At 32.4% G+C, this 20020-nt stretch overlaps 3 protein-coding genes across 3 annotated transcripts; 1 reads left to right on the top strand and 2 right to left on the bottom strand.

Moving 5' to 3' along the window:
• Positions 1-705: 705 nt before the first annotated feature.
• Positions 706-3518, bottom strand: LOC130442122 (chromatin assembly factor 1 subunit A-like). Its single transcript, XM_056776163.1, has 4 exons — positions 3129-3518; positions 2855-3025; positions 2646-2804; positions 706-2584 (listed from the first exon to the last, which is right to left on the bottom strand). Exons 1-4 carry the CDS (start codon positions 3272-3274, stop codon positions 832-834), a joined length of 2229 nt encoding a protein of 742 aa, XP_056632141.1. The 5' UTR covers positions 3275-3518; the 3' UTR covers positions 706-831.
• On the top strand, positions 3471-9178 carry LOC130442123 (F-box only protein 9). The gene is made up of 7 exons (XM_056776164.1): positions 3471-3815; positions 4137-4476; positions 5151-5278; positions 5337-5500; positions 6973-7164; positions 7306-7540; positions 8768-9178. The coding sequence occupies exons 1-7, from the start codon at positions 3735-3737 to the stop codon at positions 8954-8956; spliced, it is 1329 nt and encodes a 442-aa protein (XP_056632142.1). The 5' UTR covers positions 3471-3734; the 3' UTR covers positions 8957-9178.
• A 3952-nt stretch (positions 9179-13130) lies between these two features.
• On the bottom strand, positions 13131-19993 carry LOC130442121 (coiled-coil domain-containing protein 6). Its single transcript, XM_056776162.1, has 6 exons — positions 19192-19993; positions 15873-16166; positions 15245-15552; positions 14990-15186; positions 14693-14932; positions 13131-14210 (listed from the first exon to the last, which is right to left on the bottom strand). Exons 1-5 carry the CDS (start codon positions 19405-19407, stop codon positions 14697-14699), a joined length of 1251 nt encoding a protein of 416 aa, XP_056632140.1. The 5' UTR covers positions 19408-19993; the 3' UTR covers positions 13131-14210; positions 14693-14696.
• Between the last annotated feature and the right edge of the window lie 27 nt (positions 19994-20020).

Below are 20020 nucleotides of genomic sequence, written 5' to 3'. Positions count from 1 at the left end.
CCTCAACAGGTTTTAGAATGAACCTTCATATTAATTACGTTTTAACTACAATCCTATTTACAACACAAACATCCTTTTTCAGAAATAACCGATAAGAGTGTTAATCAGTTTTCCAGCCTTCACCTTATATACAGGGGGTGGCATTTAAATTAAGAAGAGTGGTACCTATTGGTCACTGTCACATGACTTACACTGTATAAATTTTAAAAGCATATGCGCATTTGAAAATACAAAACGAAATGTCCTAGCGTTCCTCCCAACACGCCCTTTTTTATTTATTAACGAATTCATTACATTTGGGTGTTTCACACTGTAAGAAATTTTTTTATTCGAAGATCCATACTTAGACAAATTGGGATTTCGTAAGGTCCTTAAGTTGCAACTCTATCACACAGTAGTGGATTTGATCACTTTATACTACGAAAAAGGTCTCAAATATAAAATAGTATTTGTTTGGTGCAATTAACATGCTTTTGTAACTACCTTTAAATACTGCAATCTGGGAAGGAAGGAATGGGACTTTACCCTGTCTAAATTATTCCCATTACGCTTCTGTCCGCGTTATTATAAGCGATTCTGAATTAGTTCAATGACCGATCGCATGCATACTTTCAAAGTTGTCACTGTGGTGTTGATCCCTCAACTGATTCGGAATCCGACTGGCGAAAAAAGCTATAGTTTAAACCTGGTAGTAAAACAATATTGTCTATACAACAGTTTTATTTGCAAAAGTTGTTTTTATATAAAAATGGACAGTAACAATTAATATTTTCTCTCCTGTAATTATTTATATTTCGACTTGATCAAAGCTTAAGATACAATACTTCTACCCTACCTACAATCATCTTTAACTTTTGTTAAATCATATTTTTCTCTCATATCTTGATTAACACACCAACGAAACTTGAATCTTTTTGTTTCCTCATCTCTGTATTTTTCCCAATTGGCGTATTTCCTTATAGTCCTGACTAACATTCTTTTAGAAACTTGAGTTATATTTCCATTATTTTCCACTGCAGTTAAAAATTTATCTACTAGGACACTCTTCTTACATGAACTGCCATGAATCATCTTTAAGAACCTAGGAATTAATTCCGAATCTAGTTCTTTAATTATTTTCTTTTTTTCTTTAACTAATAGGATATCATCCCTCTTTTTAATAACTATTTGATTACGGGAGATTATTGCCAAAGGTTGTAAATATCTGTCTACAGCTTCTTCTACATTACTGCTATCTTTATTGTACCAAATACAACCGATCGATCGAGGCTTCAATTTGTGTGTCTTAGATTGCATATCGTGATCAAATTCTTCTTTCAATAGCATGAGTTTTTGTTTTAGAAATTCTGGTGATAATCGCGCCATTTCCTCATCATCTATTTCATCATCACTTAAATGGCCATGTGGAACAAAAAATTCGTTGTCTACTTCATAATCATCTTTTTCATCTTCATTTTCTTTTTCAGCTTCATCTTCAGAAGCGTTGAGGGATTCTCCTTGTTCTTCCTCTTCCCAATCATCGTCTGAATCTTCTTCATAGTTAAAAACTTTTTGGTCTTCCGCAAAAGGTTTACGTGGTTTGATTACTGTACTCTTTTTCCTCCAAGTACCATAATATGCTGGTCTGCGGTTTTCATGGAAGTACAAAAATTTTCCTCTATATTTTTGCGACTTCTCTTCAAAAATTGTTTCTCCTAAATCCACAATAACTACATCATCTTCTGTTGATTCTTCATAAGGCCAGGTCTTAAGGCTTTTCCCAATAATTTTTCCAGAAGAGAGATCCTTTAAGTATGATGATTCAGTATCTTGGTTTTCTAAATACAAATCCAATTGATCCTTTTGTTCTTTTGTCAAGTAATCCCTTCTGGGTAAAGGCAACTTCATGTCTGATTTAACTTCAAACTGTAAAAAGTTTGAAGTTTGTGTTTTTTTGATGTCTTGCGCATCATCAGTTTTTTTAGGAACAAAAAAATTCACAAAGGCGGCAGCTGCTTTTTGTTTCTTCTCTTCTTCTTTCAATTTCTCTCTGTTTTTTTCTTCAATTTCTTGTAATTTTTTCAGTTTTTCTTCTTCACGTTCTTTACGCTTTTGCTCTTCTTTTTCTTCTTTCTCTTTTCTTTTCTGTTCCTTTTCTTCTTTTTCTTTGCGCTTCTTTTCCTCCCTTTCTTCTTTTTCTTTCTTTTTCAATTCTCTTTCCTTTTCCAGTTCTTTTTTCTTTAATTCTTTTTCTTTCTGCTCCTTGTCTTTGACCTCCTTTCTTTTTAATTGTTCTTCTAATCTCCTTTTCATTCTCTCTTCTTTTTCTTTCTGCTTTTCTTGTTTCCTTTTTTCATGTTCCAGTTTTCGTTTCAACTGCTTAGGCGTTAGCTTTTTGGCAGATAAATCTGATTTCATTTTAATTGGGGTGTTTGATTCACTTGACTTTGTCACTTCCTCATCACTATCTGATATTACATATTCAACTGGATCATTAGTTTCCTTGGGAGAGTTTTGATTCTCTATAGATTCATTTTTATCAGTTGGAATTGTTTGTTTTTCTCCTCCTTCTTCGTTTTCATTTTTTTCCAAGGCAATGTTTTCTCTGAAAATCACAATAACAATCACTTTTCTATTTGAAGATGGGTAATCAATCATTACTTTACCTATTTTTCTCTTCTCTGATTTGGTCCTTAGTACTAATTAAATTGATTATTTTGGTCTCATCTATATGTTCTTCATTTTTTTCTTCAATTGCAAGATTTCTAAATGCTACAATTTCGTTAGTTTCTGAATTATTCTTAGTTTGTAACTTATCTTCTAGTCTGGAAAAAGGGGAACATTATTACGTGAATATTTTTCAGAAAACTCTTACTTATTATCTATGCTGTTCTCAGATGCACTTCCAATAGCATCTTCACAATTTTGTTTGTTCTCTTCACCTAGATTTTTACATTCCTTAATGTCCTGCCGAGAAATATCTGTTTTCAATTCACTTCCTGTTGTATTTAATAGCTCAGTTTTGAGCGTGTTTTCTTCTTGTTGCCTATAAAAAATTGCAATTTCAAAGGTTATCTTAGTTAGCACACATACATCATGTATGATACATGTGAAAACTACATAATTTGAAATAAAGTATACAAGCTTACTCAGAATTATCGCAAACATTAACATTTGTAATATTTTCCACATCATCAACTTTTTTTCTTTTTAAATCGAGTTCATTGTTTATTGAAGAAGGCGAAGAATGTTGTCTTTTTCTTGAAGCAGGCAATTCATCCGATGAGTTATCCATTGCGGCGTTAAAAAAACTTATTTTAATAGTACAGTTACTTCTATAATTATATTTTTCTTATGCTATTAAATTTAACAAACTTATTAAATCGTAGCATACATATATACTGTTACTATTTATTATTTTTTTTTCTTTAACATAACCAAGTATATAAATTCGCGCCTTTTAAAAGTTAAATCACAGTGGTACCATCTGTAGATCTAAGGAATGCTGTCAATATCTTCAGTGAGGTTCCTTCACTGATAAGTAATTTTAAAAATATTGAGGAATTTCATATACTAATTCTTTAATTTTTTTGTAATTTGTAACTAAATGTGTGCAGATTGGGATATAGATTAAAATTAATAATGTGGTTACACTTTCTATCAGATGTAGATCTTGATTGACGTAGAAGGGAAGAGTATTCCATTACATCGTAAATAAATATTGAATGAAATAATTTTATTATTAAAAAAATATTATGGACGATGATTTTGAAAACATAAAAAAATCGGATATTCCGGCAAACGATGATAATGATAAGTCAACTGTTTCAACTAGGGTACGTGAATTTACAAACACGTAGCAATATGATCAATGTAGATAAAAAACCTTTTATTTAAATAGTTTATGAGTAGCTATAAGAAAATTATTAAATTTGTCGTATCTATAAGGAAAAGGGAATTTGAATTACACCATAAAAATTGAAATAGTATTATATACCATTATTTTTAAAAACGAAATAATAAGTGTAGGTCTATATAAATATGTCTATATGCTCGATAGCTTTACTTAAATATAAAACGAGAGTGTTTGTGGTATATTATATTTTTCTGCTTTTATTGATAAAACATTTTACTAATCTATGTAATGTGTGTAATAGGAAGATGACCTTTCCTCCTTCAGGGAACAGTGGCAAAAAGAAATTCAATCAACAAAAAACAACCAAACTGAAGAACAATTCAGAAAAGTACCTACTACTTCAGAAAATAATGTTTATAACAATGTTGACTTGAAAACGACTAATCAAGATGATGATAATGAAAAAGCAACCAGACTTTTCCTCAAAGGTATTGAAATGGAAAATTCTGGAAAATTATATGAAGCTATACAATACTACAAGCAAGCGGTTCAAATTGTACCTGATGTTGAATATTTATTGCACAAAAAAAGCAAAATGAAACTGAAACAGGATAGCTTGGAAAGGGAAGTGAATATTAAAGGTATAAAATAACATATGAAAAATAAAATGCTTGATTATTGTAATAAATTTAACGATTTATTTTCTCGAACAAAATTACACCACTTGAATCCACTTATACATAAATTTTAAATATTTATTCACATTTTTTTGCTTTTGTAAAGAAGTTCTGACTTTGTGAGACTACTATTTCCACGGCGTCATAATCTGTCAACGAATTGAACTCAATCAGGCCATAATAAAATGAAAAATAAAATTTTTTGATATCTCGCTTCATTTTTGATAAATTGATACTTGAATAACAACCTTGTGGTTTGTGCCCGAACTCCCAATAAGGTTAGGTTAGGTTGGGCGAGGGGCCGAAGCCCCCATAAAACATAATTAAACTATAAAATAATTATTTTTTACATGATATACTCAATATTTGTATCTCAAAAACAAAGCAAGATAACATTATCTGTAGTTATCTTATGTTTTTGTGTGTTAAGTCTTAATTGCCCTTTAACTTTGTGTTCCATTATATAACAAAGATTGTTTCATATAAATATTTGGTATAAAATAATTTTCTCCTCTTTGTAATAAAAATATTTCAAAATCCAGTTTATTCCCTCATAATTATAATCTTCTAACATGACTGAATTGGAATCATTGGTACATGAATTGCATGATTCCTCTTTTATGTTTATAAATTTTTAGAAAACACTGATGTTAATGATGTATCAACAGATGATGATGAAGATAATAAAGATGAAGAAATTTATGTTAGATTACAAAGAAAAGTTTCAAACAAGTCAACACTATGCCTTCCGAAACAACCAAAAAGGGTACTATATGTCTGAATCTCATCTAATAATACGTTATAATGAAAAATATCATTTTTAGGGCATTCACATTGGTCAAATGCCCTTTGAAGTGATTTTGTACATATTAAAGTGGGTTGTGTCTGAACATTTGGATATGAGATCATTGGAAATGTTTTCTAGAGTATGTAGAGGATTTTATGTGTGCGCCAGAGATCCTGAGATATGGAGGATAGCTTGTATGAGGTATTATTATTCTATTGGATTTGAATAACTACTTTTCTATTGAAAAATATTTTATCAGTGATTTCCCAATCAGTATTACAATCACACAAGTTCTTTAATGTGGAGAATGTAGTACTTTGGAGCCCATACTTCATGCAATTTTGTTTTCTCTACTATTTGCAAATACACATAACTGAAGTAATAAAAATAAAAGATTTATGGAACTTCTTGAGGAACACACTACGTCTTCCAAGTTGAGGTATTCGGGGTAATGGAATGTTGATGTTTAACGCTACAGTAAATTGCTCAGATAGCCGTGATGCCAGATGTCATACGGCTGTAAGGAGTCCTCTAGGCTAGCGCTGGAGCGCATAAAAGTTCTACAAGAACTGGTAAGTGATGTCACTCAGGCAACAAGGACAATGACGAAGGGGACTCATTCATCAACGGGCTTAGAACTCATTCTTTGTGTAGCCAAAAGTGTTGCTATCGTAACTCTCAATAGTCTGCTTGCAAGGCGTGAAGTCCGACTAGTGAGTGGACATGGTATCTTCACACCATAGGCATCATGGACTATCCGGTGTGTCATTGGTGCATGGAAGTAGAGGCACGATGGACCTATCAGAAAGTCTATGTGCTTAATGACACCATGCTACTATTGCTACTATGAACCATTCATTTTAAATTTGAAATTTTTAAATAAAGTGTGGTATTTGGAAATTCTGATGAAAATGACTTTCTGGTTTAGAATCCATAATCAGCTCTATAGTTAACAACTCATTCAATTCTGAAGATGTTTCCAAGATGCTATCTTTAACCATAAAGATTATTCTATATCCGATATTGAATTTATTTGTTTTTTTTTGTGGTAGGAACAATGCATCTAATCTACAAAGTATTTTACTGATCTTAGTAATCCCAATGGCTCACTAAAGAAATAGAAGTTTATGTGCTCTTCACTATTGTGACTATGAACTTTTGAACTGGATTTTAACTATCAGTTTTCATACAAGTTCATACAAGGCTTAGCGCATTTGAACCTTCTGACTGCTCCTTTTCCATAAGTTCTTACAGTTTATTTGTTATTGTCTCAGCATGAACTATTTTTTTTATCGTTATCTATTTTTTACTCTTTATTATTTCTTAAGCTTTTATTTGATTATGTGGCCTAATTTCAGTACTTCACCTTCAATAATCTCCAAATTGTTTTAGGTACCTATATACTCCATAGATTAAGGTAAACTGACACTCTGATTCAATTCATTGTACCAAAAACATTTTTTTAAATATCTTAACTTTGATAAAAACAAATAAGTCCTCTAATGGTCTTTAACAAAATTTTTGAATTGTTTGTTTACATTTTGTGCCAACTTGAACAAGTTTTAAATTTCTATTTTATTTTAGTATTGTTGATTTTAAAAGCCAGTAATAATAATAGAATTTTCATTTCTTGATTTTTACTAAAATCCTATGGTTAATAATTTTTTTTATAGAATATGGGGAGTGAATTGTGGTTCTTCCCCTGGCGATTATAAAACTTGGAGAAACATGTTCATTGATAGGCCAAGAGTCAATTTTAATGGCTGTTACATTAGCAAAACTACTTATATTCGCAATGGCGAAAACAGTTTCCAAGATCAATTCTATAGGCCTTGGTATTTGGTCGCTTATTATCGCTATCTGAGGTAAGCCTATTCATAAATTAATTTTTATTCTAATATTGACATTATTTGAGATGAAAATTGAACATAGCAAGATTTCACTAAAATTGATGGCTAAAAGTTGAAGATTTTAAAGAAACCTGTGAGAATCTATTTTAATTTTAGGTTTTATCCAGATGGTACTGTAATAATGTTGACTTCTGCAGACGAACCCTCACAAAGCATTAATTTATTAAAAAATAAAAACGTTCGAGACCCAGTTCTTTCTGGTTATTATAGATTAAAAGACGATAAAATCATGTTGGTGATACAGAGGCATGTTAAAAATGCTCAAACTGATTATAAGAGGGATCACAAAAAGCAAGATGCTATGAATAAAAAAGAAATAGTATTTAATATGGTGAGTAAATTATAATGAAAGTTTCATAAAAATCGAGGTTAATCCAATGTTTATTTTAAAAGTAATTAATTGCAAGATTTCTCATTTTTGGAAAATTTCACGGTCTATGTTTTAGATTTACATATACTCAATAATAGCAACTACCAGTACGTTCATAATAAATTGTTAAAACTAAGCACATTAGAACCTTTGTCAAAAATATATAAAAGGGCGAGGTGATATATCAATCAAAACATCTTGTACTCTATCTTAATTTCTCTAGTCGACTAGAAAATACAAAATCACCATAATTGAATTGAAATAGACCTATTTAATTAAGGGTCATACTACAATCCATAAGGTTTATAGTGCACTTCTATCTGAGCTATTTTCAACATCTTTGGTTCCATATTTCTGATGACCTCCAGGTTTTTTTTCGATGTATTTTTTGCGTATGAATTTTCATCCTCCTCTCCACAGGATCTACATCTGCTTATCAGGTGCTTCTTGTGTGAAGTTCATTTTGTAGTTAACGTCAACGTTAAATAGAAAGTTAGCTTTTCTTGAATAAATCTTCTACTGGAGCCTTTAGCTTATAAATGACCAAAATCCTGAGACGGCAGTGCCTTACAAGACTTAGAATCAACCGCTAAAGTGCTATCTTTTTAATTTTCCCTTTTATAATTCATAGTAGTAAGGTTTTGGCCAAAAAATATTATTTGTGCTCCTTTTCTGTTGAGTGTGTTGGTCTCTTCGTTTTCATTGATTTATGTTTGACCAGACTAAAACACTATTTTCTTCAGCACTCTCATGTCAGTTTTTATTTACTGACATGATAGCTCAGTGCTTTGATAGTCATCAGAATGAATCGATATTGGATATTGCCTAAAAGTCGTTCGGAGAAGAATCTTGTTTTCACTGTACAAGCTCTAAATAGAAAAAAGAGTACAACCAAATCAAATGTTTTGTTATGTCTCTTAGAATATTACAAAAAAGGATGTTACATCAAGAGAATTTCTCAATTACGACCAAAAATTGGAAAGCTACAATTATTTATTAAAACAATTCATTATTCTCAATAATGTAAAAGGCAAACAATAGAAAACTTAAAGGGCTTAAAGATTTAACATAAAATAAATGAGCATCTCTCACTCAGGAATATTGTCATGTCAAGCAACTAGCAGAATATTGAACATTTTAATTGTTTGGTTAGAACCTTTTTTGTCTGTATATTTTTTTAATTTGTAGGAATTTCAAATAAAAAGCAAAAGGAAAAAACACGATCAACTTCATTGGAGTCACTATTCCATTGCAACAAGAGGAAGAGGCATACCGGAAAGCATAACTAATTTTGACTTATACGGTAGTAGATATCCTCCTTTGGTTTTTTCTCGTGTGAAAAGTTACACTGAAAATTCGGAGAACCTTTTGACATAAAAAAGTTGGAATTACTGGTGATATTCATCTGAACACACTGTTTATACTACCACTACACCAACATGAAACGCACATCAGTAAGTGTAATTGTGAATGTGTACTGGTAGTGGGTGTGTTCAATACAGAAAAAAATTATAGGAATAAGAAGAAAAATTGTTATTTGTTTATCGATATGAGAGTTTAAAAATTCAAATAAAATTATATAACTTGTAGTGTGTGTTATATCAGCTTCCTTTTATTATTAACGGACGTTTTGACGACTAAGGATATGCTGCCAGATGGAGACTACATGCTGGCTCCAGTCACCGCTAGTCAATTCAGCAGCTCTTGTGAAGCCGATACCAGATCGTCCCTCCGATTTCGCGTAGCTCGTACCGGGTCCCTCTCGGGAGAGCCTGTAACTCCTAGAGAGCGCGTCCCCGGGTGGCGGATAGGGGAATGCTTCCTAGATATGGGTGGTAGGGCGGAAATCAAATACGCCCCGTGGACCAACAGGAAAAATCTGCAGCGTCTGACCCAGAGTGGGCGGCTGCAAACAGCGACGGCTCCCCAGGTTAGGGGCGGCTGAACCTACACTCACCAAGACGTCTGGCCAACGTGGTGTTTTATGGCTAAACCCCTCTCATATGAAGACATACCAAAAACAATGGCCCCCAGTGCCCAGCGGCTCGAACGACCCTGGCCAAGGTAGCGGTCAGACCAGTCGTAGAGCAGGGGGTGCTAAGAATCCCTGGGTAAAACAAGGCTGCCAACTTCACATTGCAACTTATAACGCTAGGTCAATTGGAAATGAGGAAAGGTTGACGGAACTACAGTACGAACTGGACAGAATAAACTGGGATATTCTGGGAATATCAGAAACAAGGAGAAGAGGCGAAGAATCCATTAGACTAAGATCAGGACATATCCTATTCTACAAAGGAAGAGAAGATAATAGTTTGGGTGGTGTGGGTTTTCTTATCAACAAACGAATCTCCCCAAATCTTCAAATACTTAAAACCATATCAGATAGAGTAATATACATAACACTTAAGATTAACTCCAATATAACAATTAAAGTCGTTCAAATCTATGCCCCAACAAGTAGTCATGGGGACGAAGAGATCGAGGTGCTGTATGATGAAATCACACAGAGCCTAACAGAAAATAAGACAAGATACACGCTGATAATAGGAGACTTCAACGCAAGAATAGGAGAGCAGTGTAATAGCTCACAGTATGTTGGACAATTTGGACTGGGGAAACGAAATGTAAGAGGGACGATGCTTGCAAATTTCCTGGAAAAAGAACAACTATACATAATGAATACGTTTTTCAAAAAAAGACCTCACAAAAAATGGACCTGGGCCAGCCCGGATGGAATTACAAAAAACGAAATAGACTACGTGCTGACACCAAATAAACATATCGTTCAAGAAGTTGACGTTCTTAATTCCTTTAATACGGGCAGCGACCACAGATTAGTCCGGTGCAGGATCGTATTAAACACAAAATTGGAAAGAGCAAAAAAATTCAACAGCACGCAATACCGTATAGATCCTGATACAATAAGAGACAACAAGTCAATATATAGCAAAAGATTGACAGAACGACTAACAAAGGAAACAACATCATCACACGAGAGCTTGGACGAAACAAACAATAGACTGGTAAAAGAACTGAAAGAAACAACTACAAGTTTAGTATCATCAAAAACTAAAAGAATAGAAAAGTTTACAACACAAACCAAACAGCTACTGGAAAGAAGGAGAGAGCTCATTAAAGACAACAAAAGGAATACAGTAGAGTATGCCGAACTAAACAAAACAGCAAGGAAAATGGCCAAGCAGGACATACGAAAGTATCAAGAAAATCGAATAGAGGAGTTGATACAGCAAAACAGAGGTCTGAACATCTTTAAAAAAGAAAACGCACATAAAAAAGAAATGATCAAATTGAGAGACGGACAAGGTAACATAACAGAAGATCGAAGAGAGATACTCAAGGTAACAGAGAAGTTCTACACAGGTCTGTACGAGTCCAAAATAGACAATGAGTATGTTAGAAAAGCAAACAGTGACCATAAAAACAGGATATGTAACGTTGGCTCCGAGGATCTACCTGAGATTGAAGAGGAAGAAATTGTAAAAGCTTTAAATCAACTAAAAAACGGAAAGGCGGCAGGTGACGATAACATCATACCGGAAATGTTGAAGGAAGGTGGAAGCCTACTGATAAGAGAGCTTAAATCATTATTTAATACATGCCTAACCGAGGGAAGAATACCACAGGATTGGAACACCGCGATAGTCATACTGATATATAAGAAAGGTGATCCAAGCAACCTAGAAAACTATAGACCAATCAGCCTGCTATCACAGATCTACAAGCTTTTTATGAGAATAATAGCAAACCGCCTTGAATTCAAACTCGACGCATACCAACCCTATGAGCAGGCGGGCTTCAGAAAAGGCATGAGTACAATAGAACATCTCCACACCGTAAGGACACTGAACGAAAAAGTAACGGAATATAACATCCCATTATGGATTGCCTTCATAGATTTTAGAAAGGCCTTCGACACAGTTGAATTTTGGGCAATTATCAGGTCAATGAAAAATGCAAGAATAGACCAACGATATATTGACATTATACAGACACTAAACGACAACTCAAAAATGAAAGTAAGGCTATATGAAGACACTGAGGAAATCATAATTAAAAGAGGCGTTAGACAAGGAGACATTGTGTCACCCAAATTGTTTACACTGGTGCTAGAAGACGTTTTTAAGAGCCTACATTGGGAAGACAGAGGAATTGATATATCGGGAGAAAAACTAAGTAACCTAAGATTTGCCGATGACATTGCCATTTTTGCCCCAAACAGTGAAGAATTAGAATACATGCTTATAGAACTACAACAAGAAGCAAGAAAAGTAGGCCTAGAAATGAACATTTCTAAAACCAAATTCATGACAAACCAACGGACAAACAAAGAGAGTATAAATGTGCAAGGACAACAGATAAAGAAAGTGAACTCTTATATCTACCTAGGTCAAGAATTAACATTGGGTAAAACCAATCAAGAACTTGAAATTAACCACAGAATACATCTAGGATGGGCGGCCTACGGGAAGATGCGACACGTCTTCAACTCCAACCTACCCCTCAAACTAAAAACCAAGGTTTACATGGAATGCATTCTCCCAGTAACAACCTACGGATGTGAAACATGGGTCCTAACAAAGAAAATCTTGAATAAATTAAAGGTACATCAAAGATCAATAGAACGGAAAATGATAGGAATAACGCTTAAAGACCATAAAACCAATGAGTGGATAAGAAATAGAACCAAAATCGAGGACATAGTGAGGCGAATAGGTAGTCTTAAATGGAACTGGGCCGGACATGTTGCTCGAAATAACACCAACTGGAGCGGAAAAATAACAAGATGGAGACCTTGGGGGGAGAAAAGAAGCACCGGCAGACCACAACAAAGATGGTATGATGATATCAAGAGAACAGCCGGACTTAACTGGTACCAAGTGGCACAGAACAGGGAAAACTGGAAAAATATGAGAGAGGCCTATATCCAAAGGATAGAAAACGGCTAGAAGAGAAGAGAGAGAAGAGAGTACCGGGTCCTACTTTTAACAGGCTTTATTTAAACCTCCGGGTTGGGCGCCGTAGGTAGTGGAGGGTTCAAGCAACCTTAAGATTCGGGGGGTCGTTATATCCTGAGCCTTTTACGCGCCACTGATGTTGGGACGTTCCAGCCGGGCCTTGTCAAAAGCGCCGGTTAGAATTTCCACAACGATAGAAACCGATGGTTTGGGGGTAATAGGGAAAAGCAAGGTCAAGGTTAAACGGCTCCTTGTGGTAGAAAGTACAGTTGTAGTAGATCAAATTGGGTATGTTATTAAAAATTAATTCATCTCGTGATTTACAGTTTTATGCTCACCAGTTAGCGCCACCAACGGATGAGGTGATTTTAACTAGCACAAAAGTTACATTCACTCTAAATAAGTGCAAATTCAAATTAATAATCCCATTGATTTTTCAAACTACCCTATTTTGGGTGAAAATTCATTGTTGAGGGTTAACTATACACAACAGCGATAGTATTTGGGAACCGATTAGTTTGCCGATACATATGAAGACGGATGTTAAGAAGGAAGTGATAAAAACAAAGTTGTATCCATCATTCAAGTGTCGAGTAATGCAGTTTATTAATAAAATAATGTAGCATACACATTGAAAAGTTACTCTATTTTCAATACATTTCGAAAAATGACCTTCACTTAAAATATCATAGAAAATACTTCTAAACTAAATTTTTCATTGTTTAACGTTTAAATATCACATGAAATGTGAAGAAAAAAATTGGCTGTGCCAAGAAAATTTCGGCAACGAGGCAGATTTACTAAAAATATTTTTTATTGCGTCACATTTAGGCCAAACTAGCGGAATACCAGATAAATGGGAGATAAATTTAAGACTTTTTAAAAAATCGATGACTATACAAATTCCCTATTCTGGTACTGAAAATCTCTATGGCTTCAACCAGATCTACATTTATAATTTTTTCATCATTATTATTTATATGTATTACAAAAAAAAATAATTCATAAGAAAATGTGAAAACACAACACTAGAAAGATTAACGGAAAAAACAGGCAAACAAAAATTAAGCAACAAGATAACATGATAAAGCAGAAACACGATCAATGGTTAATAACATTAAACCTGCTGCTATGCTCGAAGAAAGAATATTAAAAAATTTTAAAAAGAGAAAATTCTAAAAAAAATGTGGCAATTCTTTCAATCATATAACAAAAATAGCAAACAAAGTAATTTATACACAGTAATAAACCGACTAAAAGATTTAAAAAACGATTTAAAACCAATTTGCAGAGGAAAAAAATTCTAAAATCGCAACATCCCTATACAATAAAACTTTAACCAAATGCCCGGTATTTCGCTGGTTTCCTTATTTCCTGCATAAACATTCAAACAAAAAGATCCTTAATCCGAGGCCAGAAATAGGAGAGCCCCTGTATTTAAAATGGCATAAGTACATGGATATATATATATTATATAAAAATCGTGACAAAGCAAAAAGTAATATAAGAAAAAAATTAATAATCAGCTGCTCCTGATCTGGTGGATGTTCCTTCTGCAAGTGGAGAGATGTTTAAGAACGTGCCAATTTCTTCACGTCGGGCTTTCATTGTTGAATATATCAGGAACAATTACATTAAAATATCACTTTCATCTGAAACAAAATGAAAAAAAGAATAATCAAGAATCTCAACGTAATATCCAGGTAACGGTATCGTTAAATATATTACACTGCAGCTACAAGCCATTTAATTAAACTGTTTTGCAACCATCTACAGCTCGCCTTTCAGTTCCAAAGATCTGATCAACTCCAGTATCTCCACTGCTAACATTGTTTGTCTCTTGTTGACATAAAGAATACATGATTGTCTATTTTCTCTTTCTTTCTAAATATTCTTGATTACCATAGATATTGTCTTCCCTTGATTTACCCATTCCAAACATTATACCTCTTCTTTCAATTTTCTCATATCTTTTTATCAATTGATTTTTGGATTTTGTTATCAGAGTTATATCATTAATGAGGATTTTCCATCAATATTAAATTTAGAATTTCAGAAATTGATTAAATAATACAGTGGAGATCTGACTGCCTTGTTTTATAAATATACAAATAAATAATGAATGTTATATTACCTTACTAGTCTTTATTCACGGATGTGTCCATTGGACTAGCTGGCTGAGGTGCGGCCGGTATTGCAGGCTTTATAAATCTTTCGCTGGGTCTTCGATGAGGAGCCGGAGGACTACCAGAATTTGCTGGATGATGCAAAGCTGACGAAATGCAACCTGGATGATTTATCAGCTGTCCACATGAATGGCATCGTGGAGGACCCACAACCAGAGAATCTCTAGGTGATTGCATTGAATTCATACCTACAAATGAGTGTTTATCAAGTTATTTTAATAAAAATGCTGTTTGTACAATTTTACCTGGACTCAATGGCCTGCTTTGACTGGGAGAAGGATTATAAGCTACTGGCACTGGGGATACAGTATGTTGTCTAACGCCCAAAACTTGCTCGTTATAATGTCTCTCTTCTTCCATTTCTAATGAGCTCTCACTCTCTGACAAGTGTCTGCATAGGGCTTCTCTTCTTTCTACCTCAAGCTGTAGCTTCCTCTGTAACCTTAAAATGAAACAGAAATTTTATTGCTAAAGATTAATTGAAAACCTCTTTTAAATACCTCAAATTTTCTTCTTTTATATTTCGCTCTTCTTGAGCGAAACGCTGCATCTTTTGAGTGTGTTCTTGTTGGCTCATAGCTAATGTGGAACGTAACCTAGTCACTTCTGATCGAAGTGTTTGAATGTGCGAACTCAAATTAGTGGCTGTATCGCCGTTATTGATTTCTCTTGGACTCGCAGGATCAGATACTGGCTGATCAAGTTTAATCTGCAGCATGCGTTTCTCAGCTTCCAATTTATCCATGCGTTTCCATAATTTGTTTACCAAAGCTTCCTGTTCTTGTTCTAAAGTGTTTTCTAGTTCAACCTACATAAATAGAAAGATTGTATGAATAATGTAGAAAAAATTAATTATATATCACAACTAAACCAGAAAAAGAGCTTAATTCAGGTCCTAATTTAAAAGTACAGTTACATTAACAAAAGTTACTTTTTTAATTTTTTTAATGTCTATCTGATGGTTACATATATAAGAAAAAAGAACAGTTGTATGATGTATTTGGTAATCTAGTTTATATCAAAGGTTTTAAAAATGTTGGCAGATGTTTATTGGAACATCTTATGAATAAATTGAATCCTGTTAGAGAAATATGATTGTTTTCACTTGAACAATATATTGCTAAATACCTTTTCTCGACGTAACTGCTCCAAATTACTCTGCTTAGCTAATGTTTCAGCCTCCAGTTTTTCGATTTTTCTCATGAGGCGATTCACAAGGCACTCCTGTTCCTGTTCTAGAGTCTGTTCTAAGCGACATTTTTCTTGGCGCAATTGAGTGAGTTTTCTGGATAAGTCGTTTGTTAGGCATTCTTCTTCCCTCTCATAATGGTGAGCAAGTGTCTCTTTTTCTTTTTTGAGCACCTGGATCTTTTTTAAGAGGGTATTTGAGATGAATTCCTCTTCTTGTTCAGCTTTTGCTTGCTAAAACAAAATATGTAATAAAAAACAATCAAAACAAAACTAAGTCATTGAAAATGTTAGGTTGCATTAATAAATTGTACAAAAATTTTAGCAATTTGACAGGAATTGATTGAAATTTTATTGGTTCCTAGTGAGAATTCATATTGACTATCAAATTAGACGAAGTGGAAGACTAGTCAAAAAATATCCTACTTCAATGTATGTCCTTGTTTGTTCCGTATATTATAGTAAGTTCCTTTATATGTAATGGAGTCTTATATTAATATCTTATTCTGTATTACTAACTCTTGGCCAATTATTATTATTAACCAAATAAAAGTGATTCAACATTGTTAAAAACAAACTTAAAGTAGAATTATAAAATTATCTGTTTACAGATGTGTTGTGTTGAAAAAGTGGAGCCAGACTAAACCAACTTGGACATATTTCTGTGTCTAAAAATATAAAATGCATGAAAATATCGAGTTGGTGTTTGGCCTGCAAAACATTTGCCTATGATTGTGCGTTTTTTTGTTTATTTATTTTGGAATGCAGACTTTTAGATATTTTAGGAATCTTTGTTCTATGACTTTGGTGTATTTCACACAACTGCTCAATTTAATGTACCTTAAAAATATAGTGTTTAAATGACATAGGAATCTAAATAAATATCTTTGTAAAAAAAATTCATGATACAATGGAAGTGTATTAAGGCATAACTAATCTAATGCAATTATTATTCCTATTAATTTTAATCTAAAGTTTTATTTAAGTTTTTATATTTTGCTTTATTCTTTTTTAGTTAAATGTAAATGTTTTTAAAAATAAGATGAATAAGTAACTAATATTATTTGTGTTTCATATGTGAATGTAAATAGGTGAGAAATTATAAGAATCAACTGTTTTTAAGAGAATAGAGGTTTGAAAAGCTATCAGTTTTAATACTCCTATTAATAGTCAGCTTTGCAAAAAATAAATATATATAATATATTATAAAAACGATTATATATAAGATGCTGACAAACATTTTTGTGGCTTATGTATGTTAGTTTGTTAATTTACGGTAATGATTAAAAGACATTGTATTCTAAAAGAAAAATATACAAAAAGTGGATTTTTCGATTATAATAAGTACATGAAAACCAAAGTATACCTCAATAATTAAATAGCTCGGGACAATAAGAGATCTAAGCCACAATTTTGAAAATTCCATGTTAGGTGCCCAGAAAGATTTCTATTTGTGGCTTCTACGTACTAGCAAAAGTTTACATCTATCAAAATATAAATGTCTATGTATAAATGACCTTTTTTCTCATGATAAATATTTTCAAAATTTTGTGTTCAGTAGAGTCATAAGCCACATCATTATATCATGGCATATATATGAGACATAAAGGTCTTATGCCTCATATTTTTTTAATGCTGTATAATTATTTATGTTTTTTTAAAGTATAGCACGAAATTCATGTTTTTACGCTTTGGGCAAAATATGCTCACTGATAGATTAATAAATCTTATTTCAGGATTTGGATAAAATATTTAACACCAATTTTTCTATATTTTGTAAATGTGGCTTAGGCAGCTTATTGCATTGAGTCAATTATAACGAAATGTTTGGTTTTAATAAAATATTTTGAGAGAGATTTAAATGTTTTCTTTGATAAAACCTCAACTAACATAAGTGTAGTAATTTTTTTTTACATAAGTTAAACCAAAAATAATTGTTCAAAATAAACTTATCTGCTGTTACTGAAATATTTGTTAACATGTGAATAGACTCTAATTAAATTTTATAGTTATCATAATGAATATAAAAAAACTAACAATTCAGTGAAAGTAAACTAAATTTGACGTGCCCATTAGGTTTATGTATATAACTGCACCAATTATCCACTAATCCAACTACAAAATTTTAATACACAAAAAACCAGATTTTTCAAGATATGCAACAATATTGAGGCAAACAAACATATTTTGGAAATAACTAATTAATGTATTGCTGGAATATTACATCATGAAGAATAGATAGAGGAATTTGATGTAGTAATGTGTGGAATCAGAGAAAAAATTATCTATAAGCTGGAAATATATTACAAAAAATAGAAGGGAACATTAATTTGTAAGAAAATTTTACCCGACCATTCCACCTCCCCATTTTCATCACCTTAATCCTGTTTAAAATTCATATTCTTATGTAAATATTATAGATGTCATTTAATATTCCTTCCAAGGTTTCTGTTGACTAAACTAAAATAACTAGACATGTACTCATTGAATTTCATTTAATTTCTCTAATATCTTAATAGCAATGTAGTGATTGCATATTCTTGATATCAACAATCATATCTGAAGGAATTCCATCAGTAAACATGAACAAAAATTCCTCACTAGCAGGTTTGACATGAAAATACTCATAGAGATACTTCATCAAATATTTATAAATGTAATGAAAATAAAATATTTTCTGATAGGGGTACTAGATATTGACAGAAATTTTTTCTCAATTGACTGCAATAACTTCGTAACACAGATTTTCAAGGAAAATAGTATTATTTAAGATGTTTCCTGCCATAGACGTTACTAGTGGCAAGTGTGTGAGAATTTTCAAACATTATCAAACCTATTGAGTTTTGGAGCTTTTAAAGTGAGATCCATGAACTTTTAAATCAAATAGAACTAAACCCAATAGTCATTAGCTAAAAGACACAAGAAACTGCAGACGATTCTCAGTACATAAAATTGTGAAGAATATTTTCTGATAATGGAAAAATCGCAGCTTTCCAAGATTATAAACTAATAAAATATTTGCTGAATTAAAAAATATTGGATGTAATTTGTCATCTTCATCTAAGTGATAATAACTGTACCCATAGTTGTATTTAGGTCGAATAGAAACATGAATAATTACAGAAACCATTAAAAAATAATTAATTTGAGCGGAAATATTATTTCAGATAAAAGAAATCAATAAAGCAGATATTTTTCAATTATAATATTAAAAATGTAACAGCAAATAAGCTTTTCTGTCATATTTTAACTGACTTACTATTATGACAGATGCTTTTTTAAGATCCCTGTTTTCTTCTTGCAATGCCTTTACGCGTAATTTGTAAGTTTCCAATTCCACTTTAAGCACCCGGTTTTGTTGTTGAAGACTTTCGATGCGCTTCTGAAGTTGTTCCCTGGTAATGGGACTGGGTGGCATCATTATGGGACCACCATCAATGCTACTAGAATCTGATTCACTGGCGGAATCTGCCATTTTAAATTACTTATATAAATACGTTACTATAGTATTTGTTGCCGAATGATTCTAAATTAGAACATGCTAAAAATTTGTAAAAAAAATGTAAAAAAACCACAACAGTCTAGGAATTTCGAATGTATAATTAAACAACACAACTCAGTAATTTTGAGTAAATAAGAAGCGAAACCGATGTAACGTTTAATAACTATTTAAAATATCGTCAAAAATATTAATAACGAGCACCACCAATCTTATGAGAAAATTACACCAATTTGGAAGGACTTCAAATTCGCCATCAAATTGACACTTATGACAGCCAGTATTTCAACACGGCAAGTTTAAATTTTTACTTATAGTACTATTCACCTTCATAGTTCTATAAAGTACTATAAGATAATAAATATCATAAAATCATCAACTATTTTTATTTCACACATAATCTTCAGACAAGACGGAATATTAACCTAATACTATCTAATTTGCGTAAAATAACTTTTCTTGTACTTATGTTGTTTACGATCTATAAGCTCTAGTTTTAAAAATTATTCTAGTTTTAAAGACGTCGATTAGTTTGTAGATATACGTAGATGATGTACTATAGAAATGTTAATCTCGTCCTATCATTCCC

Source organism: Diorhabda sublineata, chromosome 3, assembly GCF_026230105.1.
Source record: "Diorhabda sublineata isolate icDioSubl1.1 chromosome 3, icDioSubl1.1, whole genome shotgun sequence".
Classification (NCBI taxonomy): domain Eukaryota; kingdom Metazoa; phylum Arthropoda; class Insecta; order Coleoptera; family Chrysomelidae; genus Diorhabda; species Diorhabda sublineata.
Note: the sequence above shows the minus strand (reverse complement) of the source record. Positions and strands in the feature narration are given on the sequence as shown.